The sequence below is a fragment of the Phyllostomus discolor genome, chromosome 13 (genome assembly GCF_004126475.2).
Source record: "Phyllostomus discolor isolate MPI-MPIP mPhyDis1 chromosome 13, mPhyDis1.pri.v3, whole genome shotgun sequence".
Lineage (NCBI taxonomy): Eukaryota > Metazoa > Chordata > Mammalia > Chiroptera > Phyllostomidae > Phyllostomus > Phyllostomus discolor.
In genome coordinates, this window is record NC_040915.2 from 15579568 (window position 1) to 15602525 (window position 22958).

At 40.6% G+C, this 22958-nt stretch overlaps 1 protein-coding gene and 1 pseudogene across 8 annotated transcripts in view; both read right to left on the reverse strand.

Moving 5' to 3' along the window:
* NR3C1 (nuclear receptor subfamily 3 group C member 1) overlaps positions 1–22769 on the reverse strand; it is a 100757-nt gene extending 77988 nt beyond the window's left edge. The window contains exons 1-2 of one of the 8 annotated variants that reach the window (XM_036014035.1): positions 22585–22769; positions 17098–18294 (exon numbers count right to left, since the gene is read on the reverse strand). In XM_036014035.1, the coding sequence (XP_035869928.1) occupies positions 17098–18281 (1184 nt within the window). In that variant the 5' untranslated portion in view covers positions 18282–18294; positions 22585–22769. Of the gene's footprint in view, positions 1–17097; positions 18295–19791; positions 19976–20033; positions 20454–20648; positions 21001–21813; positions 21939–22584 lie in introns of those variants that run through there. The other 7 variants (XM_036014034.1, XM_036014036.1, XM_036014032.1 and 4 more) reach the window with 7 other exon arrangements.
* On the reverse strand, positions 16860–16961 carry LOC114510507 (annotated as a pseudogene).
* Positions 22770–22958: the final 189 nt, after the last annotated feature.

A 22958-nucleotide genomic window follows, 5' to 3' on the forward strand; every position in this document is an offset into this window, starting at 1 on the left:
CAGCTCCTCCTCCTTCCAAATCTAGACTGGCCTTGTAGCTTGCTTTGACCAATTGAATGTGATAGAAAAAGTTGTCCCAAGCATAGGCCTTACTTAAGAAGCTTTGCAAGCTTCTACTGATTCTTTTGAAGCCCTGCTGCTATTCTGAACAAGCCCTAGAGATCCTGCTGGATAATGAGATGTGGCTGTCAGCCGTCAGTCACTGCCACAGTGAACCAGCCAGCTGCCCCAGACACACTGAGTGAACCCAGCTTCAATCAGTTGAGCCTGTCCAGATCAGGAGAACTGCACAGCTGACCTGTTGACTCATGAGGATTAAGAAATGATTGTTATTTTAAAGCTACTACATCTTGGGGTGGTTTGTTCTAGAGCAAATACTACCTGGCCCAAGTACCAAACAAATCCACTTCGAGCAAGCAGAGAAAGTGAAACAAAAAGTTATTTCTAAAAGATGGGCCCCACCCTGATTGATGTGGCCTAGTGGCTTGGGTGTCTTCCCACAAAGGGAAAGGTTCCAGGTTCGATTCCCGGTCAGGGAACATGCCTGGGTTGTGGATTTGGTCCCTGGCTGGGGTATGAGAAGCAACCAATCGATATTTCTCTCTTGCATTGATGTATCTCTCCCTCTCTTCCTCCCTCCCTTCCCCTCTCTCTAAAATTAATAAATAAAATCTTAAAAAAAAAAAAGATGGGCCCCAACATGGAAAAGACTGTTGACATTAAAGAAACATGTTCAACAAATCCTTAGTTATTTGACTTAAGTTTGGAAAAAAAAAAAAGGCTAAACATGTGACTTGATCTATTCAAGGATGTGCAAGGTGCTTCAGAGTATATAAGCTTAGATATGAACATACACAATTATGCATTTGAAAATATACAGCAAGCCCAGGCTGGTCTGGCTCAGTGGATTTAGCACAGGCCTGCGAACAAAAAGGACCCTAGTTCAATTCCCAGTCAGGGCACATGCCTAGGTTATGGGTCGAGAGGCAAGCCATTGATGTTTCTGTACCTCTTTCTTTCTCCCTTCTACTCTAAAATAAATAAATAAATAAAATCTTAAAAAAAAAAAAACACAACCAGAAAGTAAAGTCCTTTCAAATGTGGCATTTAATTCATACTGAATCATAAAAAGATATTTTTGAAACTCATTCTTTGAAGAGATAGAATCTTTGCATTATACTATGACTTTTAGAGAATTAATATTCTCTTTAAGAAAAAGCCAAAGATACATAAACAGTCAGATAACAGAAGCAATGACATTATTTGTGAATCCTCAGGACTCTGAAGACATGAGAGGACTGCTCTCTTTCAGATTTATTCTAATTTACCTTAACCAAGTTCCTAGGAGTTTCAGGTAGTGGAAGAGAGTCTCTGAGCCGAGGAACTTGGCAGGGAGAGAGTGGGAGGGCCAGATGGGAAGTGCTCAGCACTCGTTCTGACAAAATAGCCATCACATATGCATTTTTCAGTTCCTCTTCAATCTTACAGCCAAAAAGATCAGATAATGGTACTAGAGGTTAAAGTCTCCATTACATAACGATAATGACAGGCCTGCCTCCAAGAGCTTGCTGGTTTGGTTCCCAACCACAACAATAAAGCAAGTTTTAAAGCTGGTGGAGGGCCTTTCCTTCAATTTGTGAAAAACACAACATCTGTGAAGCACAATAAAGTGAAGAACAATAAAATGAAGTGTGCCTTTATTTAGTGAAAAGTTTAAACCATAATGAAGACAGTTTAAGAACTATCAATTAGTGAAGAAGGCTTATGCATAGGTCATTGCACAATGAACAGAGTTCTCAAGAAGGAACCTTTGGCCTGAAGCTGTCTAATCTCAGCCATCTCACCAAAAGCCATAGCTAATATTTCATGAGTGCTTTATATCTGCCAGACATGTGCTATGAGCATTACACGTGCTTACATGCATTATCTCATTGTGTCCACTGTAGAGGTGAGGGAACTGAGGGTGTACAGGGTTATGAACTTGCTCAAGATTACACAACTGTTAAACCCAGAGAATCTGACCGCAGAGTCCTAATTCTTACCCACAGTCCTACACTAATTGTACTAGGTCTTGGTTTCCTCATATGAAAAGTGAGGGCCAATATCAAGACTTGATTCAGTTGGAATTCTGTGGTTCCAAGACAGTAGCAAACACCTTAGAGGTTTGTGTTTTGGTTAGTGATAGGGATTGGCACTGTCCACTGAAAAGAAATGCCCTTGGAGTATATACTAACACTGATGACTCCATCTACTCCTTTGCTTCTATGCACAGATAGGCACAGGGATGAAGCTACTCTGGGAAACAACTGTGCTACCCATAAGCACATACTCTGGTCAGCTCCTGCCTTCCAGCAAAGAGCTGGCGGCCCGGGCTTTTCTTTGCCAGAGTGAGCGCTAATTAAATGTCGAATGAATGGATAAATATCCCACAGCCTCTACTGGAAGGAGCCTGAAACTGGATGCCATTAATATTTGCTACAAATCTTTTAAATGCAACATCCATAGACTGTAAGCTCCACAAGGACAGAGACAACATGGGACTTGCTCACTGCTGTATCCCCCTGCAACTTAAACTGCCTGCATATAGTAACCCTGCTAGCATATTACCCCTAAAGGGGTACAATACATTATTACAAAGCCATGCCGTTTGTTTCCTCTTCCATGGTTTTTTGTTCAAATAGCCAACCTAAACTGAGTTACCTTAAATGCTTGGTGCTGTAAAGAAAACATTCCTTGTCCTTAAGAAGTATGAATTTAGTTGATAAGATAAATCAGAAATATATAAAGAAAGCAGAAATAATTCAACAAGTATTTATTGGGCACCTACTATGTGCTGATGATCACTGAGTTGGGGATAAAGAAGTGTGCAGTCAGCAGATGCTGCAGGACACCTCCAGATGAAGGAGAGGGCAAGATGAGCTAGGCTACATAAGGGAACACGCACAAAGTAAGTGGGCACTGAATGGGTCTAAGTGGCCACACCATTCTGAACACAGAGAGGGGCCTGAGTGCCAGACTGCAGACGTCCGCAGCTACATCACACACCGGCACACTGTGATCCATTTCAGTATTTGTGGCATGGAATTTGTTAGTGATGATTCATGTATTTTCATTGGAGAGAAGAGCATAAATGCAGGAAGGCTGGACTGTGACTTGCTCTAATCCCTGTGAAAAGTAATCTAGAAATAGCTGTTAAAAAATTTAAATACATGTACCCTTGACTCAGCAACTCCACTCAGGGGAGCTATGCTTAGAAACACAAATTGCTGTATGAAAGGATACCCAGAAAAGGGTGTTTTATTGGAGGCTTGTTTGTAGTAGCAAAACTCATGAAACCACCTGAATGGAATAATACTGTACAACTATTAGAGAGAATGGGATCCACATCTGTTGATGTGAAAGGATGTTCAGGGTATACTGTTAGGCAGGAAAAGCAAGCTGCAGAGAAAGTGGCATAAGATGCTCCTCTTCTTATTTAAAAGTAAACAACCCAGGGTGCCTTACATGGGGGTAAGGGAGAGACAGGAATGAAGAGGAGGAAGAAAAAGGAAAGGAGGAGTGATATGAATATGTTTACAAACTTTCCCTGGTACCTGTAATTTTATTGAAGGGAATGAACACACATTATTTTTGTAAATTTTGAAAAAGCATTTGTGAAAATAATATTGTGAAAACAATCATAAAACAAACCAGTTTAGACTGTCCATATAATCTTGCTTATACTCAGATATGCTTTCTTGCATAAAAGATAGACCAGGATGGAGCTGCATGAAATTGTGCATAACCCAAACTCTTCTGGGGGGCGGGGGTATTCATGTGGCTCTTTGCTATGTGCCATTTGGCATATGGGTGGTGGTGAGAAGAAGACGGAGAGCCACTATGCTGTGAACAACAAACCAAAGATGTTTTTTGATTAGGGAAATAATATGAAAGCAGTGTTGTTGGAAGACTAATCTACCATTGAGTGAAGAATGGATTGAGAAAGGAGAAGGAAAAAGTAAGAACACATCCAAGAGACTGCGGAAGTATTAAGAATCTGAAGTAGGGTATGGCCCGTTTTTTTCTGTTTTACTAGCTTCTTGGGGAACACAACTTAATGCCCTCCTGGCTTCCAGCCTTTGTCACTTACTCCTAACCCAGTCTTGGGGTCTTTGTGGTCTCAGAAGTGTTCCTCATTACCTACTTTAATATTTTAATCTAAATGTCAAAGACTGGTTACACTCTCAAATTTTGGGTTTCTTCTTTTAAAATATTATAAACTAATCACTAGTTAGGTTGTTTTACTTAGGGTTTCACTGATTTCTCTGGTGTTGACTTTTGAGAATGTTTACATATTCTGAGGAATGGCTTCAACAACAATCTCTCATAATTATGATATTCTGTTCTCTCTCTTCTATTCTAGTTGATTTGATAGCACAAACTACTCTCTCCCCGCCCCAATTTAACACTGTTGTCTCCTAATTCTCCAGTTATTCATTCAGTATCTTCTATGGCTGCTTTCCTTGGATGCCTTCCAGAACCTTGTCCTTGGTCCTCCCCTCTTTTTTTGTCCTGAACACTAAAGCAGTTCATTCTGAAATGACCTACTCTGATTTTCTTGTTTTAGTTAATGCTGACTTACCTGGCATTTTCTCTTTTCTGTACTGTCTTTACCATATTAGTTTGATCTCTCCCACAACTCTTTCTCACCCAAGGATATGCTTACTGATGTTAGAGACAGGGGAGGTGGGGAAGAGAGAAGGAGAGAGGGAAGGTAGGTGGTGGGGGGAGAGGAAGAGGAGGGGAAGAGAGAGCGAGAGAGAACTGGACCCACAACCTAGGTACGTGCCCTGGCTGGAGTTTGAACCCACAACTTTTCGGTGAACAGGATGACACTCCAACCAACTGAACCATCCGGCCAGGGTTCTCTCACAACTCTTAGTAGTACAGATAACATATTTTACTACCCTTCTGAATTGCTGTTACATACTACAGATAGAACAAGTCAAAAAACTATAGATAGAATAAGTCAAATCCAAAATATAAGTAAACTCAAGAAAAAATTTAGAAATTCAGGCTAAAATAAGATACCTTTCCTTTCTTGGAGTATTCAGAGATTACACACTTACCTGAAAAATGGGTAAATTGATTTCTTGCCCAACTTTCAAGTTAAGTCTACATAAATGTGTACATTAGACTGCTGCTAGAATAATTGCAATTTGTAAACAAGTGAAAAACATAAAGATGAAAACTTCTGCTACAAAAGGTCACTATCCTGAGCAAGATAACTGAGAGAAAACAAAGCCAAACCTCAAACTCTTCTCCTCCAAGCCTCAGTTACCCTGATTTGTTCAATGGTGAATGTATCAGAGTTGTTCTCAGAATCTGTGAAAAGCAATCCATTCCAGCCTTAGAGCAAATTTAAAAACAAACAATTAAAAATACATTTTCTTTATACATACTTTCTCTCTGTATGCATAAGTGCTTGTCCACCTTGAAACTGATCTCCTATCAGGACAAGATACCCTGGGCTGTCATCCTGCTTAGTGAAATTCACTACCTGCCGCCATTTCTCTTCTCTGGAAAAACAGAAGTGCAATCCTTCCCTATGCAGCTTCCTGGTTTATATGTAGAGTTTGTTTATTCATACATATTTAACACATTTAGTCCAGTCTTACTAGGTGCTATACACTCTTCTACTTGCTGGGATATAGGAGTAAGCAAAACAGACTATATGACTGATCTCCTGACACTTCCATTCTAGCAAGGGAGCAGACAAGACAAACAATTAGATCTCTAATGTTGAGGGGAGGGGTCACTGTGTGGAAGATGTCACTCTTTCAGATGGAGTGGTCAGAAGGTCTCTCCCATGCAGCTGGCATTTAGGGGGAGACCTAAAGTAAACTGAGAGAATGAGCCATGTGCTACTGGGGGGAAAAACATTACAGGCAATAGTTCCTCAGTTTTGGGCTCATGCATCGGGGAACCTGGAAAGAGGATGATGCTTCTTCTAGAGAATAAGGAGATATTCTTAAGTGACTAGAAGAAAAGAATACACACCAAGGGCGCATAACCTGAGGTTATCCATTAAGGGTGAAAATTGTGCTTTCTCCTTATCTTGAACCACAGATATATAGGATGGCAGTATGTACATGTTAGTTTTCTCCACAGGTGACTGAATTCTCCCACTGGTTCACTCCTAGTCCGACCAGCTCATACTTTCCCCATCTTTTTCTTCTGTCTCAGACTCCTCGTTACCCCTTTATTCCAAAATAGCTGAACCAACTCCTGCTTCCTAGTCATCTCCACACTTTCCTCTAGCAAGCTTTAATTATGCCTTTCTGAGGATAAGTTTAACAACCTTCAAGTGCACATTTCAAAAAGCAAATTGGGCAGGAGGTGGAACAGGTACGAAGGTCACTAGAACAGCAATTTTCAATGTTTTTCATCTCGTGGCACACATAAAGTAATTACCAGAATTCTGTGGCACACCAAAAAATATATTTTTTGCCAATCTGACAAAAATGTAGGCATGATTTTCACTGGGCAGCTACTGTTGTGTTATTGGCTGTTGTCATTTTTTCATTTGACAATCTAAGGAAAAAGTGGTCACTGCCCCTGACTAAACAGTCAGGTGTTGAATGTTTTAAAAATTCTGGCGGCACACCACAGTACTGCAGCACACAGGCTGAAAATCACTGCACTGGAAGATCACTGGAGAGCTCTGTGATGTTGGGGAGCTGGGGTTATTTTCTTTATCGCTATGTCCAATGCCTGGCCCCACAAATGTTTGCTGCTGCTAATGCAGCTGGAAGGACCTTTGAGATCATGGGGTTACCCTCCCACTCCACCCTGGTCAAGAATTCCTTTCTAAGAACGTGCATTTGTATATCTTGCACCTGTTAACAACACAATGTAGTGTTGCTGCGTTATACTTCCCAGTGATCATACAGATTCACAAACATAAAAAATCTGATTTAACCAGACACTGGAACTAAAATTTAGAACTTTCATTTTCTTTTTCCATATGTCTCTTAGTTTTAACTTTTCACAATGCCTTTACTTATTTACTGTTTTCACTTGTAAATGTCTGTGGTACCCTGAAAGCACTGTGCAGTCCTGTTAAGTGACATCATCAGTTAAAGGGTCACTCATCTCTAATATACTGAATTAGAGAATATTTCACCTACTTTTCTTGCCTTCCCTTTAAAAATATCTCTTCTTCTTCGATTGTATTTAAAAGCTGGTGCCATGGACTGTACCAACATTAGCCCATTGTACATTGTTTATTTACGAGAAGCATTTTCTACTTTAATGAAAACTCTACCAACTTCCTTGCCAACAGAACTAGGAGGTTTAAGGCCAATAAAAGAGTTAAAATATAAAACCAAAATTAGCAATAAAGCAGATCGGCCATGCTACATTGGCTCTTTACCTCCTTTCCTTAGACAGTGAAAACTTCTCTAAGTCATTTTTGGGGGAGAAATAATATTTGAGGGGAAAAAAGGTTATTTTCAGTACAAACATAGAAAACAAAGTTCTTAACGCACAAAGAGTTTTGGCACTAACAGCATTGTTACAAGTGGTATATCCCATTTTTAGTGCCATGGCATGTGTCTTTATGATTTCAAAGGCTGGGATCCATTCTAATCCTAGCATTATATGAATAATAAAAATGACCAAATTTCTTAAGAAAAACAAGTAATTATAACCAAAATTCACTTCATTTTTTAAGTACTTTCACAAAGAGCAGAAAATTTGTTTTCAGGTTATAAGGAATAGAAGTAGAAACTGTGAATTTTATATGACTCGAACTATTTTATGGGTTTAAGTAATCTTAGTGGACTTCAGTTGCTCTTGTCATAATGATTGTCAATACTAATTTCCTGATATATGGAGAACAGGAGTGGAAAATTAAACTGTTTGGGAGATTGTTATAGGAATTTACACTTACTTTTTATCTGCTATCATCATAGGCCAAGGCAAAGGCAGGCCCACCTTATTTGAATATAAACAGTGGTGAAAAAAATCAGGTGTAGAGGTGAGTAATCTCTATTTTTTCTGTACTATGTCAGGAAAGGGAATATATAAGTTGTTAACATAAAGCTCTGATAGCTTACAGAAAAGAAGTCAAAACTTAACCACTTCAGCACCACCCATTTCAGATTAGTTACCTTAGGGAGGTAGGTGCTTATTTCAGGGATATTCAACACAGTTTTAAACATCTTCTATAAAAATACCTACATGGGTTTAAAAAAAATAACCTCAATGAAAACAAATGTTATAATTTTGGAGAGCACTAAATTTCTATATTTCTGGAAGTACTCAAATCATTTGGAATCACATAAACAAGGTAAATGACCAAGCTAAGGAATATATTCAATACATTTTTGATTAAGCAAGAACATTTAGGTGGTTACTAGTGTAATGAATTGGGTCCAGTATTCTTTTATGGCTTACAAGGTGGTCCTGAAGGCAATTTCAAAAGGGGAATAATACATATCACTTCTCAAGGTGGGGGCTTAGAAATACAATTTTCATTTTGGGTTTTTTGTTTAAAAGAAATTAATCTATTTGATAGTCACACCTTGCCCCTAATAAACTCAGCTGGATTCCAGTTAACAAATTTCACATAGAGTTCTAATTAAATTTTTAAACTCTCCCTTTAAGAAAGCTGCCTACAAACATAATTAAATTATAGTTTACATTGATTATGTTTACCAATATAAGTGCCATTTAACTTGTTTCTGTACTTGGCTCTTTGTCATAAAAAAAAAAGAGAGATTTATGACTTTGGTTTCACCCATCAAATTTCTCTTATTCAAAAGTTTTGGTCAACCACTTTTCAAAGAAAAAAACAGTAAATGTAGTTTATAAGTAAGTTTCATAATTCTCCCAAATTTATGCATTTAGGATACATTTTGGTATTCGGTACAGTCAGAAGCTCTTTTTCACACAGCTTTGCTAAATATAATAAATGTAAAAAAAAATTTAATGCTGATAACTTCCTTCTCATTTTCAGGCAAAGTCAAGTTTCTTAATGAAAAAAGACCTCGCATATTGGTTGTTTTAAAGAATACCAGACAATAAAACAAAAAGGGGATATTCTAGCACTTATTACTAAAAAAGATAACAATGTGGGTATGAAAACACGCAGAAGAGCAAACTTTTGATCCATTTCTCTTTTACATATTTAAAGATTCACTGATGACAAAATTTTTAAAGATACAGGAGGAATTTCTAACATGACATTAAATTATTTCCCTACAGATCAGTATTGACTTTTCTTAACTATTCTTTTCTTTTTTTTCCCCTCTTTAAATGTCTCTAGTTTTCCCACCTGTAAGATTGAGGTAAATAACAGCTGCCTCTCTACTTCACCGATATTGACAGAATCAGCAACGTAATGTAGAAACCAGAATTAAAAACCTCCATAGGGTTGTTAAGAGATTTAAATGAGATAAATGAATACCAAGTCCTCGCATAGTGCTGCCACATCATTAGTATTCAACATTAGCAGAACAAAAGGGTTAAAAATATATAAGAATGTGGAAACTGTATATTTTTAAAAACCTAAAAAAGTTGATTTCATATTAACTTTCATAAACACCTGGCTAATCTGTATTATGTTTCAGGTCTCTAGAACTAGAGACCAGATGTTAAAAGCAGCCTGCTGGGGAGCTCAGATATTGAGAATTAGGGTATTCAACCCAGCAACACCACTAATTTGGTGATCTTTCTCTAGACACTCTCTATGGGTCTCATTTCCTCATATGAAAAATAGCGTGGGGGGTGCATGTGTGCTCAAGTCTCCTTCGGAGCTCATCTGTGATCACTGTACCTCTAACACATGAATCAAGCTCTGAGAACCCAAGGGCCCCTCACCTCTCTGGCACTGCCAACAACAGTGTTTATGTATGTCTATGTACCACCAACTACATTATTTTAAATTCTTATCTCATAAAAATACCAAATCTGGGTTCATTTTTTCCTCTTGTACTTTATAATATACAGAAAAAAAAAAATCAAAGAACCAACTTTGTATACCATTCCCTACCACAACTGCCTCCTTCACTAGAGTGATAGGTTAAGAGGATTTTAAGAGTTTACACAGAAACACACAGACGTTTTGAAAATAATTACTATATTAATTGTAAAAACAGTATTTTCACTCCAAAACACCTAATAACTCAAGGTCATAGATTGCCTCAACTCAACCTTAGAACTCAAGTCTTCTGATTTTAGTCTAGTTCCTCTCTACTATATATATACTATTGAATAACTAAATCAAATTGTTTAGAAATTTGAGGGATTTTTTTTAAAGCACCAAATTTGCGATTAAAATCATCCTGAAATTAAGAAAGCCTTATCCCCAGTAATTACAAGATAAAACAACAAAACATTAAAATAACAACAACAAAGTAAAACAGTGTTCATAATAAACTGGTAGAGGTTTAATGTTCAACATGTGATTATCATAAGGTCATAAGTCATCACAATGTCCCAATCAGCATGAATAATAAATTATGAACTGAATTATTTGTCATTTCTCAATAGCTTTTAAAAATTGGCTATCAAATATACTTTCATAACAGTTAAATATTATGGAAAACTATTAAATCAACTAGAAGAAAGGCTAAATTCATTAGAAAAAGAAATAAAAGTTAACATTTATTGTAACAAACTATGTTCTAAACACTAGATGCTTAGGTTAAACTCGCAAAATCTTAGTCACAAAAGTAAAAATTCAATGTGAGATGCTATCATAAACATTTACAACTAATCATATCATTAAACCTTTCTCTATCCCCCCCCATATTTGGTGTCCTATAGGGTGAATGAACAAAAATTCTAAAATAAGGTATATTTATTAAATTTGCTGCACTGTAGACACTATTAATCTTGTTGAAACTTGTTCAAGAGAAAAAATATTTGAATGCACTCAAAATTAATATTTGAGTTACTCAGTAAAAATGTTAGTTAAGCATGCAGCTCTACCAAGGATAAGCCATTAATATTTAAACTGGCCAAGAGACATTCAAAATAATTGCCTTTAAGGACTATATTGCAATATAAATAGTTTTAAAGACTATCTGGCAATTGCAGAACCTTGTAATTTATTCTATATATGTACCATTAAATAAGAATTTAATTTCCTCAATATTCCAGCAGAAAAATACACAACCCATGGAAATAAATTACTAAAGGGTTGCATTCCATAGTCAGAAGACAATGAACGTAAAAATGGGCTTCGAAATATAAAGTGGTTATAACACAAGACACCATCCATTATTTCAACTACATTCCAGAAATTAGATTCTCATTGATTAAATAGCAGTCTAAATAAAAATTCAACAAATATGAACTTGATCTTAGCTAAAGTAATCTTAAAAGAATTAAAATGTTCATTCCATTTTTTGGGGGGGTGGTAACCAAGCCTAGCAAAAGCCAATGCCCATGACCCTATAAACAGAGCTTTATTGCCACAATTAGCTTTATATTTCTATCTCAAATGAAAGAAACTAAATTGTGATCCCAGTTGATATACTCTGTTATACACAGCTCCACACTTCTCTCGTTTTTGGCCCTCTGAATTCATGACAGTTGACCAAATTGTTGGCCTCTGGAATTGTTCTTGATATTTCTAAACTTGTCTTCCACCATTCCACACCTCACTGCTCCTCCCTCTGCCATCCACCTTCTCCACAACACCCATTAATTCACAAACTCCATCGGAAATCCTGTATTTACTGGACATTTATGAAGTTAGTGAGGAAAAAAGAAGGCAATCTGTCAAAATTACTTGTCTGGGGGTGAAATCACTGTCTACAATGAGTTTTTAATTGTGATAAAATGGTCCATTTTCTAAAATATACTGTACTGTGTAAAATGAATACAAAAATCACCATTAAAAGTCACAAAAAAATGAGCATACACAATTCAAAGGAAGGAACACTTACTTAATGGATCTTGTCTTTTTTAAAAACAGGGAAGTCCTCCATAGGAATATTTTTATTTACCTCAGAAATACAAAACCCAAGTAGAACAAGCTGGAAGAAAACAAGAGCACTTTGCTCTCTGAAACTACAAAAATAAGGAGAGCATGGGCTTTTAAACCCTTCTGTAAAGGTCAATAAGTAATTGATTTTTTTCCAGCTATAGCTTTATTCAACAAATATTTCTTGAAACTTTTGCAACACAGTTCACCTATATATATATTTTCCATGACTGAGAAATATAGAAGCAAGTGACCATTAATGAGGCAAATACTGCATCACACAATTATCAGGATGTCCTTAGAAGGACAAAAGCACAAACCTATTTTGCTCGTTTAATTGGCTCACTTTGGTAGGAGTACACAATGAGAACTCACTGCTAAATAAAATTAGGTGTGATTTTTAAATTTTTTTTAATTTATTAATTTTAGAAAAAGCGAGAGAGAGAAACATCAACTCGTTGGTCCACTTATCTATACATTCATTGGTTGACTCTTGTATGTGCTGTGATGGGGGATTAAACTGCAACGTTGGCATTCCAGGATGACGCTCTAACCAACTAAGCTACACAACCAGGGTAAATTAGGTGTGATCTTTAAAGAAAGAACAAATATGTTTTAAGGAATATGCCTCAGACTTATTTTAAACCTAACGTAAACTCAGATTTTCTAATAACTAGGCTATTTCAATCACCTGCAGGCAGAGCAATAAGATTTATATAACCAACCAATTAATACAGATGCTCTTTTACAAGAGGCATTCATATGAAAATAAAACCTTTTGATCCAAGCTAAAAATCTCAAAAGGCCCTTTAAAGTGATTTCTACCCACATATGAATTCCACTACTAATACAATTTGCATTTAACCTACATTTATGCAAGTATATGTCAGAATAAGTCTTTCATAAGTTTACAGACATTCAATAATACATTGAAAGTGGTCAGAATAACTAAAATATTTGCAACATCAGCAGATAAAACCAAAACAGCATTATAATAAAAATCATGTTATGAATTACAAAAATATCATGGAATAGCCAAAGAAACATCACAAGAAGTAATTTCAGTAAGATCTGACCACATGTTAGCCCCACAATTCTGTATCGGAATAATTACATACTAAATTGAAACACCTGAATACATAGCGCATGTTATCTTTTTAAAAATCTTTTACTAATAACACAGCCATAACAAAGTACAGGGTTTAAAAAAGACTTATCACGAAGCTGAAAATAAGTAAGTAAATAAATAAGCAAAACAAATCTCCTTTAATATTCAGTAATCATTTTGTATATGTGAATATCAGAAATATTAAGTCTAAAAAAAGATAATTGAGCCCTGCCTGGTGTGGCTCAGTGGATTGAGTGCTGGCCTGCAAACCAAAAAGGTCGATGGTTAGATTCCCAGTCAGGGCATATGCCTGGGTTGTGGGCCAGGTCCCCAGTAGGGGGTGAGTGACAGGCAACCACACATTGATGTTTCTCTCCCTCTTTCTCCCTTCCTCCAGTTCTTGCTAAAAAGAAAATAAATAAAATATTTTAAAAAACAAGAATAAAATAAGATAATTGAGTGCTGATTGGTTTGGCTCAGTGGGTTGAGTGTCAGCCAGCAAACCAGCAGTTGGATTCCCACACAGGGCACATACCTTGGTTGCTGGTCAGGTCCCCAGCTGGGGGCGTGCGAGAGTCAACCAAGTGGCAACTGAGTGATGTATCTCACATGATGTTTCTCTCCCTTCTTTTTCCCTCCCTTCTCCTCTCTCTAAAATAAATAAATAAATTTTTAAAAGTATAATTGAAACACTCACTGCCAGAACCTTTGGAAGGAGAAGAAAAAAGTAGGATGTAATGAAAGTATTGACTAAAAATGGGGTAAATAAAAACAAAATCTCTTCCTTATTCCTCCTCTACTTTTGAGAAAAGATTCAACATGATATTAATGAGAAAAATGAGAAAGGGACAGAATTTGCATCACTCACTCTGTGTTTGTATAGGTCTTCAATTTCATTATGTTAGTAAAATTAGATACAGATGCAATTAATAATGAGAGAAGTTAAAATCAACACATGTTTGTAGCTTCATTAGGTACCAATCATCAGAACCCTAAATCCTACGACTGAGTTTACAAATTGATCTTGCATCATTCTTTCTCTCTAATCGTATGCTTCAGAAACTGGTCAACTTTTTAACACTAATAATCCCAACCAAAACTGTAGTACCACCTGAAACCATTTACTTCTGACTCTTTTCAGCCATTTCATCATTAATGCCAAAGTGAAACAATGTTGAAAATCAAATTATTCAGACATCTGCCTTAATTGGCGTTACAAGTTTACATTTGTAACATAATTTATTGAATTTGAGTATTTAAAAAGCATACTGAGTTAGAATGGCTGGCATATTTTACTTAAAAAATGTATTTGAACATCAGTAAGATTTCTCCTGTTTTACTATCAATGAACTTAATGGTTAAGAAGAAAATACTTCACCATGCTCAACCATGACATTCATGATTTTACAATTTAATGTGGTAATTGGATGTTGCGCTGTGTTGACACATTGGAAGGAACTACCTTCCCCCTTAGAACAGAGTGTGAAGTTTTTTTAAAGCATTCTGGAAAAAACAATGTTAGGTGATATCTTAAAAAGTCAAATAATTTATTTTTTTAATTTAAAAGAAAAGCAAGTGAAGTTATTAGTGGCATTTAATATTTTTATAACGGAAGTTAGAAAGTCAGTATTCAATACATGTTGGGGTCTCAACATGTTGATATATCTTGCTAATCATTCAGGGTCATAGCTAATGTTTGGCTAGAACCATGTAATGTATAGAGAGGATCAAGCAAAGCAACCAAATTTAGTTATATTGGGGTTGTTGTTTGGAAACAAAAGACTAATTCAATGATGGTTAGAAAAGAAACATTGTTTCAATTTATTTGGAAGAAGCTTTGTTCTGGGTAATCATAGTTCCCAATGTTAATGCCGAAAGGTATAAAATTTTCAAACATTAACTAATGATCCTGTATAAAATATTATACCTTCATTAGGACACAAACTACTGGTTATAATGATCAAATTACAAATTGGCATAAACAGAATCATTGCACTGGCTAGTAAAGAATCATGAAAGAGCCACATCATCATTGCTTTGCCTACTGCCATAAGGTTGCTATGACGTTCAAATTAAAAATATGTGAAGGTACTTAACATGTCATAAATTACTATCAAGGTGGTATTAATGATCTATGGGTAGCTGTGTTCACCTGACTTACGCTCCAGATCCCAGACTTTATGGTGCTTAATGAAAGTTCACTGTGCATTGAAAATAAGTCTTGTTCCAAGCCTTTTTTATAGTTTAAAAAAAAAAAAGTAAGGAAAATGATAACACCTTGGTGATTATCAGACCAAAATGCATGAATAATCCCTAAACGTTTTCTAACACACATTATTTTACTTTGTATAATTACGTCTTATATAAATCAATGCAATAATTTCCTACTGCTTAGTCAAATCAACCAAGCACATTCAGCCATGAATTCCATTGCCAAAAAATTTGAGATAGAAAAATTTTAAACACAGCATGTCTTTTACCATTTAAACACAAGAGTTTAAGTGATAAGAAATATCTCATATCTCCTTACTAAAAGCATTTTAAACCTTCAATTCAGAATAACAGCAATACAAAGTTGAAGCAGTGTTCTTTTAAATAAAGATAATTATTTAAATAATAGGTTAGTAGGTCATCTACATTAAGACACACAAGAGCCAAGGTGTTATTATTTTTTATGAGAAACAGCCTTTTAAAAGAAGTAAAATATAGCCTAAATCTAAACTTTTCCACAACAAGAAAAGCTTCCTATTTAAAGAGGGGGAAAAAATGAGAGACATTTCAGTATTAAGACATCTTTTAACAACAACAACAAAAAAAGCATTTTAAAGAGAATTTTAAATATAGTCTTCAGTGCCTCATTAATGGGAACAATGACTATCACTAACATTAAAGAAAAAACTTGAAATGCTTATGTACAAATAAATCATTGTGTCTACTATACCTTTCCAAAAAAACAAAACAAAACCCCAAAACACCCACTAGTCAGTCTTGTGTTTCTACAATCACATTTTTATATTTTCCTTCACACTTAAAACGTGATCTACAACCACCACTTATCTGAATTGGGGGTGGGGGTACAGATGGAGAACTTAAACCCCTTCAATGGATACATCTAAATTTAGAAGTTTTTCCTAGTAACTCCATTTTAACAGATCCTTTTGAGATAAAACAAAAACGTCAGTATACTTATAAATGACTAAGAAAAAAGAAGACAGAAACACCTCAAATGACAGTTGAGAAACGAAGCTTAACCATGTTGGCTGTCAGTTATCTATCTGAGAACTTGTGGGAACATTTGAAAGTAAAATTTTGTTTTGCACCACCAAGTTGCCACCAATTCCTTTCTTACAGAGTTTGATCAGCACATATGATTTGGCTACTTTACGTCAGGAACCCGGTGGGCAAGCCCCATGTCTAATATGATGGGTCCGGTACACTGCCCACTGCATTGCTTTGACTTAGTGTTAGTGCTTCTTATTTTTAACCCTTTAATGTCAAGTTAACACTTCCCAAGTGTGCAAATACAGCAGCACAACTTTTGATTATGTAAAGTATGAAGGGCACTTTTCATTGCCATGTAAGCATATGCTAAAGCACCTGAAATGAACATATACAATGAATGTGTTATATCTGTGGACATTGCATCCCCTTGGACTCACACAATTTTTACTTAAGATAGCTGTTAATGAGTAGTATTATTTAAATTTTTAAATAGAATTTTCAACCACTGGCCAATGGGATACTGAATGACAATATTCAGACGAAAACCTGAACAAAGTGTGTACAGAAATATCACTTAGGTTGTCTACCATACCTATTTTAAACTGACATGAACAGATACTACACTTGATCTTAGCCAAAAGGCCAAGAAGCAATCTACCATACCTATTTTAAAAGACTACTTAAACTTATCCGCATGAATAAGCACATTCATCTCTGGAGAACACATACAAATAAATGAGTATTTAAATCTATCAATCTGTCTCAGACATTAAGGAAAAAACAATCTTACCTTGAATAGCCATTAGAAAAAACTGATTGACCAGGGAAGTTCAAAGTCCCCAAGGAAGTCAAGTTGTCATCTCCAGATCCTTGGCACCTATTCCAATTTTCTGAACCAATAGGGATTGGTGGAATGACATTAAAAACGGGTTTCTGATCCTGTTGCTGAGAAAGGGATGCTGTATTCATGTCATAGTGGTACATCTGTCCCCCTGAGGTACTCACACCGTGAACAGAAATGGCAGACATTTTATTACCAATTATATTTGGCCCAGAAAAGCTTGTTTGACAGTAAACTGGGCCCAGTTTCTCCTGCTTAATTACTCCAGGGGTGCAGAGTTCGATGAAGTCATCTTTTTCGGTTTTCACTTGGGGCAGTGTCACACTGGCGGGACTAGATAAGATCAGATCTCCGCTATCCTTAATGTTAGGTTTAGTGTCCGGTAAAAGGAGAGGCTTACAGTCCTCATTTGAGTTTCCTTCCAAAAGGAATGGATCATCCTCTCCTGTCAAAGGAGAAAGCAAACAGTTTTCATCTATCAAGAGGTCTGGTCTCCAAGGGCTCTCACTCATCTCTTTACTTGGGGACCCAGAAGAGAACCCCAAATCCTGCAAAATGTCAAAGTTTCTTTGGTCTGTGCTATACAACTTCACATTGCCTCCGCTGGTGCCAGTCTGGCTCTTCGAATTCTGCGGTTCTGAAGACACATCAGAGCTTGTTTTCGGAAACTCCTGGTCTGTAGGGGCAGCAGAAATAGCAGCGGATGCTGAACTCTTGGGGTTCTCTGGAACACTGGTCGACTTATTGAGGTTTGCAATGCTTTCTTCCAGAAGCTGTAGGTCTGTTTCCCCAGAGGAAAGGCTAATTTGGCCCTGCTGTGGGAACCCCAGATCATTACCCATCACTTTTGTGTCTGTCTCTCCCATATACAGTCCCATTGAGAGTGAAACTGCCTTGGACAGATCTGGCTGCTGCGCATTGCTTCCCGAGCCTTTTGGAAAATCAACCAGAAGTGGTTGCTGCTTCGGGTCTGACTGAGAAGCAGCAGCCAGTGAGGACAAAGATGTAGGAACCTGCACAATAGCTCCTCCCCTTAGGGTTTTATAGAAGTCCATCACATTTCCCCTCTCCCGAGAGGGCACACTGCTGGGGATTTCTTCTCTGCTGGCTGGGCTTGACTCCTTGGAGTCCATCAATGAATACCAGCTACAAAAAAAAAAAAAAGGGGGGGGACATAATAAGCTATAAAGTCACATTATCTCTGTGATCCGATTAGTAAGAGCTGGTTAAATGAACCTTTTAGTTAACTCTGAATCTAAATCCTTGTTATCAGAAGAGCAGTTTCTGCCTTCCAGAATAAAAAACCCATGTCCCCTGCTTCCATTTAGTGTGCCACATTTAAAAGTACAATGCAGTCCATTTGCGTGGCTAACAAAATTGTATCAAACTAAGCTTGACTATTCATCCTGCCACTCACAGAACTGTAACTTCATTAATTATAGACATTATAATTCATTACATCTGATTATTCTAAAGGTTCAAGTTGATGTCAAAGTATTTAATTAAAAAAAAAAAGAAGTATGATCATTAAAATTCCAGCCTCTTTTCAACAGAAGCTGTTTGCTTTTCTGAGATCCAATACAAATAAAATTTGGTAAGTACTATGCTAGAATTCTCTATCTCTGATTATTCCCAAATTCCCCTCCTACTAGCTAGTCACACATTCAAACCTTTTAGTAAAATCTACTGGTAAACCATGCACATTTTACTTGAAAAATAAATAGTGATGATCTGCTCATGTTCCAGTAGATTAGGAAAAGGCTTTTTAAAACTCACAATACTCAGTAAATGTACCTGTTGAATAGCGTCTGCCTTCAAATTCCGCCATATGGAATGCAGTACATTGTATATAGGCCAACTAAAATTTATATTTTAAAAAGTAAAATAGTAGTAGCTTTTTGCTATCACTTTAGCTTATTTAAATATAACATACGCAGTGCCTCTCAATCCGTACAACACAATAAAATATAGATAAAGCTACATTTCTTTGAAATTGCTTATGGCACTCAGTATGAAATACTATATCTCTAAATTAAACGTTCCCTTTCCAAATATCGAAGTACTGAACAGAAAAACCCAGTACCGTAAAATTACATTCACGTAAATTTACATTCATATAAATCCAATAAAATGCTGAAAATAATTTTCTTTGCATTCTAAACCTTCACCTATGCCAATTTTGAGTCTATTCTCAGGAGGGTTAGGTTGCTAGTATATTGCTAATAATCAGGATTTTTTTAAAAAACGGGCAAAGACTTTGATAAGCACATTTGCGACATTATGGTCAAATCCCATCCAATGAAAGGGAACTTCTTCCTCTACGGCGTACTTCAGAAGCATAAACTTCACCGGCCCTCACTGAAAACGGAGTGCGAGGAAGGTATAGAGAAGGGTGGGCATCCGTCACCATAAATCTTGAGGGTAAACTGCTTATTTCCCCTCTCTTGTTTAGCCGACAACGATCTCCAAACACAAGGTATCAAATGGAACCAAATGAATTTCCACGCGCTTTGACAGCTGCCTTCACACTCGAAACCAAAACAATGCCTCATAAAACCAAGTGATCCCTCTCTCCAACGACTTTATCCCCCAGTTCACATTGCAAATAACCCAGGCACTCTAATCGGCCTTAATGGACCATACCGTGGGGTCTTAAGTGGCATTACAAGGCTCCCATTATCAAGCCTGCAACCCAAATGTCAAACGCGCGCTTGTCAAAAATCGCAGCAGAAAACGAGGACGGCCAGGGAGGGTCTTTTCCGAAGACGGATCACTTAGGAACAGCAGGCGCGAAATGCTGCCCAGCGCCCGAAGAACCGACGCGGGGAGAGGGGAGCGGGAACGGGAATAAAAAGTACGAGGCTAAAACAGAAATGCGTCCAGACCTGTTGAGCTGTCTTCCGACACGCCCACTCCTACCCGATAACGCCAGCCCCGGCCGAGGTCCCCGAGTGGCAGGCTGTCAGCCCCCGGAGACTGTGCGCTCACACTCCCACTGGCGAGCCCGCCAGAAGTGAGAAGCGCTGGAGCCTCGACAGGACCCTGACGCGCTAGCTCTCGCGCTCCAGACTGGAGTGAAGAAGAGACTCCGGCGAATGGAGAGCAGAAGCGCTCGGCTCTGCGTTCACCAGAAAAATGGGTGTCTGGGCCGCCCCCTGGGAGGGGAAAGGAAGGGACTTAAAAAAGAAAGGGAGGGGGCGGGCAGTATTCCGCACCAAGGAATGAGAGGCTGGAAAGCCGTGGAATCTCAGGAGGGTCCACTCACAGAGTCAGAGCTCAGGTTCCTCCCCCTCAGCCCAGCCCGGGGGGCGGTGGCCGAGGGGGAGGAAGAGGCCAGTGCTGTCAAGCGCGCAGTGTCCTTTCGTCACCGTCATCGGGCCCTCGCCGGCCCCCACCCCCACTCCCCGGGGCTAATAAAAGTTTGCAGGCTCCCGCAGCGGCCCCCGAGCGGCACCTCTGGGGAGGAGCGCCCGCTCGGGCCCCGGCCCCCAGCCTCTTACCTCTGCTTGAGGCGCCGCTCACCGCCACCGTCCGCAGCTCCCACCGCAGCCGAGATAAACAACTTAGCGCGTGAAAGCAGGAGAGAGAAATTTTTTGTCTAAAAAAAAGGAAGTAAACAGCGGTCCCCTTCTCCATGGCAGGGGGAGCCCCTACCTAAGAAAGTCTCGCATTTCTCCGCTGACAAGCCAGCCCCCGCCCGGGGTCCGTCTCCGCCGGCCGGGTCTCCCTGGCGCGCGTTCTCCGTCCCGGCGCCTCGCCGCTCCCGCCGCTCCAGCGGCGGCGTCTCCTTCCACCCACTAGAATCCGTCCCCGACGGGCGGGCGGCGACTCCGGCTCCCGTCACAGACCCGAGATCGCAAAATGGAGGAGGAGGGAGGGAGGGAGGGAGCGCGGACACGCAAAAGGGCCGCCCGGACGCGGCGAGCGAGCGGGACCGGGGGGGGGGGGGGTGGCGGGCGGAGGCGGTGCCACGGCGCGCACACTCTCGCACACACACGCGCTCCCACTCCACCCCCGGCCGCTCCCCGCCCGAGGGGCCGCGAGGCGGCGGCGGGGAACGGTGCAACCTGTTGGCGACGCTCGGCAACTGCACGCGCGGCCGCGGCCCCTGCCCCCCATGGCCTCCTCAAGGGCCCCGCCACCCCGGCCCCCACGGTGCCTGCATGCCCGCGGCCCCAACATGGCCCCCGCCCAGGCAGCCCGCCGCCGCCCCCGGGCGCGCGGGGATCGTCCACGCTCACCCAACCCCCAGGAAAAAGGACAGGAGGCGGCGGCGGGGGCCGACCTAGTCTCTCCAGGGCCCGTTTAGGAGGGAAGCCGAGTTTCTCTAGTTTCTCTTCTGCCTCCTTCCCGCCCAGCTCCGCAACTCCTGACCCACTCGGGAGCTCTCCCTGTCGCTCGCAGCAATTGCCGCCAGCGCCCCTGCGGGTGACAGTGGGTTGGTTAGGGGAGCCAGGGCGCGGCCCGCAGGAGAGGTGCGGGGGTGGTCCGCGCCACAGTCCCCGGGCCGAGTTTCGCTTAGTGTGTCACTTAGCAAGGGGCTCCAGGGTTGCACGGAAACGGTGCTGCAGCGTCTCAGACGCGCTCAGGGCCGGCCACCCTGACACGCCCTCTGGGGAGGCTTCAGGGAAGGCAGAGCAGAGGAAGGGGTCGGCACATACGTACTCTGGGCCGGGGGACAGTCGCGTGCCGGCAGGTCCCCCACCCCCGCATCGTGTGAGATGCCAGTCTGCAGCCGCCGCCGCGATCTCGCACTCGAAGAGAAGTTGCAAAGCAGAACCCACCCTCCCCCGCGCCCCGTTCCGTCCCCCACCCTCTTCCCCGAGTCAGCGAGGCGGCGGCGGCGGCGGCAGAAGGAGGCGCCGCCTGCCAAATTCAACCCCCACTCTCCTCCTCCAAGCGCGCTCACACTTGAAGGAAGTTGCACGCCAAATGCAAAACCTCCGGCGAGCTGGATTTCTTTGCACTTTTTCCCCCCATTATTTTTAAGGAAAGCAGGGGGTGGCAGGCCTAAAAGCAAGTTGCAAACGAAATAGTAAGTTGCTTGCAAAGTACGCCGCCCCTGACAACTCCTGACCTCTCCTTTCACCCCCTCCAGGGCCCGCGTCCAAGCGTCCCGTGGAGGCCCCTCCCCAAATCTTGACTTTTGCTGCACTGAACTCCAAGCATCGCCCACCCTTTTCATGTTGATGGGACCCCAGCCCCTCCAAATAAAACAAAACACACGCAGCTTTAAAATATCAGCATTAAACTCCCTACAGCTGTTCCCGTTACGCGCCTCCCCTTCGGCCCGAGGGAAACACGTGGCCAATCCCGTAGGAGAGGGGCTGTGGCAAGGGGTGTCTGCGCGGGCGGTACCCGCCCCAGCCCTCTGCTTCAGCTCCCCGCATCCAGAGGGCGTGGGGCCGGGCCCGGGCCCGGGACCGAGCCTCCTACCTTGTGCAGCATATACTATGATTTTTGTGACTCGGGGAAAGGTGGTGCTGTATTGCTTTAGTGTTTCGGGAGGTAACTTATGCGCCCCCACAGGTGACAGCGCTTGCCAGCTTGTGACGGGGGCGGAGGTTGCCGCAGCTCCACCTTGTCCCTGCCCGGGCGCCGGGCCGCAGCCACTCTCTCCTCAGACCACTTTGATTACAACGGCGGCCGCCACGGCTTTGACATCTTCTAGAGGGTTGGGGAAGCGCGTGCCGGAAGCCGGTCGCCGCCATCTTGGTAAAGGACGCTGACGCCAGCCCGGCCGCACGGCCACCATCTTGGCAAAGGTTCTCGATCGGGGCAGAGCAATCACCCGGCCTCGGTTCTGAAGG